The sequence below is a fragment of the Alligator sinensis genome, unplaced genomic scaffold (genome assembly GCF_000455745.1).
Source record: "Alligator sinensis unplaced genomic scaffold, ASM45574v1 scaffold1010_1, whole genome shotgun sequence".
NCBI lineage: Eukaryota > Metazoa > Chordata > Crocodylia > Alligatoridae > Alligator > Alligator sinensis.
In genome coordinates, this window is record NW_005842624.1 from 94,963 (window position 1) to 100,962 (window position 6,000).

The 6,000-nt window shown below is 43.4% G+C and overlaps 1 protein-coding gene across 1 annotated transcript in view; it reads right to left on the bottom strand.

Annotated features, from left to right (window-relative positions):
• The window catches only part of SLAIN1 (SLAIN motif family member 1), a 217,842-nt gene that overhangs the window by 79,382 nt on the left and 132,460 nt on the right, over positions 1-6,000 (bottom strand). The window contains exon 16 of the mRNA XM_006033357.2: positions 213-352. Coding sequence (XP_006033419.1) covers positions 213-352 — 140 coding nt within the window. The remainder of the gene's footprint in view (positions 1-212; positions 353-6,000) is intronic.

A 6,000-nucleotide genomic window follows, 5' to 3' on the forward strand; every position in this document is an offset into this window, starting at 1 on the left:
TTGAACTAATGCAATGCCTCTTCCAGTAAAGCGCTTTTTTTCCCCCTCACATGTCAGCAGCCTTATATTACACCACTCTTTCTCCCTTTCGCTAAACACAGAAAGGAGCTGAAGCTATAGAACTTCATAAAGAACTTTACACTGACTTACCAAAAACAGATACTGACTTAGTTAAAAAAAAAATTCAAGCAAACTGAAATGAAAAGAATTACCTTGTTCCAGTCTAAAGCACAGGGAACGTTTTGCGGCTTCTATCTCAGGAGTCGGATGATCCAAAAAGTGTCTACACCACTGCAGGGGACTCATTGATTTCTCTTGGGGTATGAGGCTCTTAGTAGGTAAGACATACAACCTTAATTAAAATATACACAAATGTTAGCTATGCACATAAAAATGAGCTTTAGTTTTGCAGTCTTCATTTACTTTGGATAAGAATTTCTAACAATGAGAATCCTCTGTAACTGCGTCCAGTTTTGGGCGCCACACTTCAAGAGGGATGTGGACAACCTCAAAAGGGTTCAGAGGGCCACTCATGGTTAAGGGCCTGCAGGCAAAGACCTACAAGGGGAGATTGAGGGCCCTGGATCTCTTCACCCTCCGCAAAAGAAGGCTGACAGGTGCTCTTGTGGCCACCTACAAATTCATCGGGGGGAGGGGTAGGGCAACAAGGAATAGGAGATGCTCTGTTTACCAGGGCACCCCTTGGAAGAACTTCTTTACAGTAAGGGTTGCCAGAATCTGGAATGGGCTTCCAAGGGAGATGGTACTCTCCTCTACCTTGGGGGTCTTTGAGAGAGGGCTAGACATGCACCTGGCCAGGGTCATCTGACCCCAGCACTCTGTCCTGCCCAGGGCAGAGGGTCAGACTCGATGATCTGCTAAAGTCCCTTCCGACCCAAACATCTATGAATCTATGAACCAGATTCTAGTAACTAAAAAAACTCAGAGAACAAAACTGGAAATATTCACCATACATATGATCATTTTTCCTTTGTTAGTTATAACTCCTTCTGTTGTCCTACCACGTGAAGTTCATTTTAGAGGATTTTAAAGATAAATTTTTGCATCATCTTGTTATTTGATTTGCATTAGTTTGTAACTTGAGGCCCCAACCACAGATCGGAGGCCCCATGTGCTAGGTGCTATATACATGCAGAACAAAGCCTGTAGAGTAAATGTTGTACTTAATTTTGCATTTAAATGAGAACTTCATGTAACATCCATCTTTTAAATTCTTACTTTTAACAATTTGGCCAATCATGTCAGAATGAATACATCATAAAACTAGATTTTTTTTTAATCACAGAGAAATAGGACTGGAAGGGACCTCAGAAGGTCATCTAGTCTAACCCCATGATCAAGGCAGGGCCATCCCTAAATCATTCTAAACAAATAAGTTTGTCTAATCCACTGATTGTTAACCAAGATATGTGGCACCCTGGGGTTCCATCAAATTCTTTCAAGGGTACCACAAGGTGTAAGGAAATCAGTGAGGTGTGAGCAGACAAGCACAAGCTCAAGCTTGTCCCTGCCACACCAGGCCCCCATCCCCACTGCTTGTCCCTTCTATAAGGAGGTAAACACTATAATAGGGATAGGCAATGTTTTTTGGCTGGAGCATCAAAAAAACTACAATGTCTACCTTGGAAGGTGCCGGAGTGCCGACATACCGGAGCCCAGTGCAGCTGTTTGCAGCCGCACAGCTACAGCCGGCCCATGGAGCCCCGTCTGCTTGCAGCAGGGCTTGCAGCCTCCCAGCCACCTGCTGGGAGCAGCTTGGGCTCTGTGGCTGGCCGCAGCTGCCTTAAGGCCCGGCGGGGCGGGGGGTGGTGTGCCAAGCAAAATGGCCGTGTGTGCCATGCTTGGCACGCGTGCCGGGGGTTGCTGACCCCTGCACTATAATATATAAATGAGTTTTGAAACTGGGTTCCACTCAATTCATAAAGGGATGCCTCAAGTCCAAAATGGTTAAGAAGCATGGGTCTAATCTATTCTTAAAACTTCAGAAACAGACCTTACACACAACAACCAAGCATAATGCCCAAAACATGAAAAACACTCTTTAACTTCCTGCAGGTAAAGCAGGGGGAAGTGAGCACTGTCAATGTCCCACCACTACAAAGACAGGAAAATTTGTTAAAACATGCTCCAGAGATACAATAAAGAGGATCATTTCTCTCCCAAATAAGCCAAAGATTTTATTTTTCCTACTGTTTGTTACATTCAGATTTTGGACATAATGAAAATCATTAGCTGGATGACAACATAGGTCCCGTTTCAACAGTAATGGGCAAACCAGAAACCACATGCAGAAGAAGATATGCAGGAGAAGCCATTATATTTTTGCCTGTCTTGGAATACATGAGGCAGCTAACCACATGGAGATCATTTAAGAAGTTCCTCATCTCTTCTGCCCTTAGGTTAGGACCCACAGTTTGTAGCTTTGTTGGAAAGTACCAAATACAATACAAAAGGATTTCATGGGCAGTGTCTTGAAGTTGATGTCTATCCTGCCATCGAAGTCTTTGTGGATCTCAACATTTCATGCAGGTATCAGTTAATCTGGGAAAATATGCATCCTCCTAGAACTGGTTAACTAGAATGAGTTGCTGAAGATGGCTCTTGACTCAATAGCTAGGACCACACACTCTAGTTGGTTTTAATGCATGGTGTGGTTACAAACATACTCTTAAATCAGATATAGACATGGGGTAAAAAGACCTGCACCATGAAACAAAACTCAAATAGAGAATACAAAAGGGCTTATGACAGGACAGATGGACTGTATGCTGCAGCTGATCACCAGGGATCCTGGTTCCACAGGTTTCAGATTTAAAAAAAAGTAACCCAAAATCCGCATTTTTCCATCATTAAAATAAAACAACACTACACACGGACGCACACAGAGTAATAGCCCTGTTATCCAGCATGAGTGGGAAATGGGGGGTGCCGGTAATCTAAAAATGCTGGTTACCTGCGGCACAAGGGTTTCCGACCACACAGAGCGGCAGTGTCTGTGTGGGTGGCAGTGGCGGGTGGCAGTGGCGGCATGCGAGCTTTCCATACACCCCCACCCCTCCCCCCACCGTTTGTGTCCGGCCGGCCAGTCAGAAATTCTCTCTAATATAAATGCCAGTTAGTAAAATAATGAACAACAGGGCTTTCAATAATATATTAGTGATGTTTCATTTTAAATCACATAAAAATGCGGATATTGGGTTACTTTTTTTTTTTTTTAATTTGAAAACTGAAGTTGTTTTTTTTGTTTTGTTTTGTTTTTGTTTTTTTTAAATCAGAGAAAACCAAGATCCCTGCTGATCACTAAGGAGAGAGAAAAGAATTGGCTCAAAACCTGCTCAAGTCACTGGTGAGGAATTGCTATCTACTGCTTCCTTAGTGACCTACTTTTTGTGAAATAAATTGGTACTCTTGGTCCATTAGATGCTGGACAAGTGCCCTCGTGACAACTGGTGTCCTTGTTGGCAATCCCAGCACAGCTCAAGGACTGAATTTGTATGAGGAGAGAGCTGATCTCCTCTCACTTAATACTCGCTCAAGCAACACATTTAACACTAAAAAATAAAAACCACAGTGACACTTGTAAACACTGAAAAAGCAGCTCTTAGCTCAGCTGCTACCTTGCAGAAGTGTTTTGAGATCAAACGTCTGGCCAACAAGTTCTAAATGATTTGATGTTTATGCAAGAAGTTGACAACAAAACAAGGTTCTGACCTGCTACAACAAAAATGACTCATTTGGGTAACTGCCATTTTTGAAGCAGTATTAACCAATTAGGATCCAATGTTAATAAGTCAGCAACTAGGACTGCACTAGCCTTGGACAACGTCTAGAAAATCAATGCCTTAAAAAAGGAGCCTTAATGGATCATAACAGGCATCATACAATGTATAGTAACTCCACAGCCAGTAACAAACTGACCAACAATGCAAATCACTGAAGATTTGCCCCTGAAGGAAAAAATGCAGAGCAGTTGAATCACTTTAGTCTTATTAAAATAATTTTTAAAGAAACTATTCTTGTTACTAATTCTGAGGATAGATACACATATGAGATGAATGGAAGCTGCATGCACATATGTATGGTATGGTATAGTATTAGGATTGCTTCTCGGAAACGAATAAAAAATAATAAATAATAATGACTATGGCTTACATTACAGCTACTTGAAATTATGGTGATTTAATACAGCCCTAAACTGTAAACTTGCACACAACGTTATTAAACTAACTGGGTAAACTAACTAGACCCTCCAAGGGAACCCAGCCAGATCTAGCATAAGCAACGTGTCAAGTTTGAAGAAAAAAAACGATTCCACTGAGCCATGTTCTCCAATAGCCCTTTCTGGGATAATTATTTGCCATATGAAAGGATACCGATAAGTCAAATACAACAAACATTTGTGTCTTAACAATAAATAGTTATTGAAAATTGATGCTGAAGAAACAAAACTTCAAAATGTAGGCCTGGTATTAAATCATCCTGTAACATATAAATAAATACCCTAAAACATAATAAACATATGGGGCTTCTTAAAAACCTCTGCAGGTGACCAAAATAACAATATTTAAACATGAGCAGGGGTCAGCTCCAATGTGGATTGTTCTCACCACTCTGGATTTAGAAACTATCTTATCACAGGCTGAGGAAGCACAGCAGCACCGTGACTGATACCTAGTCTTAACGTGGGCTTTTTAACATACCTTTGTAAATGGCTAACATTAAGTCTTTTCTCTTGCCACTTTAATAGCTGTGTTGCAGCTATGCTTACATGATCATTTCTACAGGAGAAGCTAGATCTTCCAAGTTAGGTCTGTACTTTTTGTTCGCATTTTAAGATTTCTGCATTAGCTGCAGGCATATGACTTTACCTGCGGCAGGTTAGGATGTTAGGTCTGTGTTATGTCAAGGCTGACGGTAATCTTACAGAGTTTAGATTATGGAGTGTATGGGATAGTTTGGATAAGGATGCTCCTGCAGTATATTTGAAGTGCCACATACTGGAAAGTCCTGTGTTCTCCGCACTGCAATTGCATGCTGACTGAGCGTGCACTGCTCTGGTTTTTTCGACCCCTGGATATCTACTTGTCCCCAGGGAACCAAATGTCCACACACATCTGGATACATGCCAGAAGGTCATCTAGTCCAACCCCCTGCTGAAATCAGGACCCTTCTCAACTAGATCAGCCCAGGAAAACCTTTGTCTAGCCAAGTCTTAAAAACCTCCAAGGATGGAGAATCCATAACTTCTCTGTGTAACGGGTTCCAATGCTTTACTATTTTTTTTTTGGAGACCACTGCTCCTTGTTCTGTCATCTGCCACCACTGAGAACAGCTTGGCCCCATCCTCCTTATCATAAGCAATGCACGGGAAGCATGTGCACCCCCCTCCCCTGAGACTGGCCGCTGATGCTGCCAAAACCGATGTCTGCAGGCAGTCCCCACTCCCCACTGCCTACAAATGGTGCCCCCCCAGTCTCGGGAAGTACCCGTCCTTCATGCTCTCTATAACCCCCCTTCAGGTACCTGAAGGCTGCTATTAAATCCCCTCTCAGTCTTCTCTTCTGCAGACTAAATAAACCCGGTTCCCCCAGCCTCTCCTCAGAAGCCCCCTGTGCCCCAGCCCCCAAACTATTTCTTACCCTGCACTGGACCCTCTCCAATTTGTCCCCCTCCTTTCTGCAGTGGGGGGGCGGTGGCCAAACCGGACACGGCCCTCCAGATGTGGCCTCGCTAGTGCCGAATAGAGGGGACGGTATCCAGGTTGTAGCCTATTGCTCTATACTACAGGACAAGGCAACCGGGACTCGTAGCAGAGATAAAAGATAATAAAGAAAAGGATATCATCTCTACTAGAAATAGAGGGGACGAGCCTTTTCCCTAGACCTGCTTTCCCCCAAAGCTCAAGCTCATTTCCTCACAACTCCCCCCCCCAAATCTCTCTGCCCCACGCCACCCCCGGGGCAGCGGCACGTGGCGGCC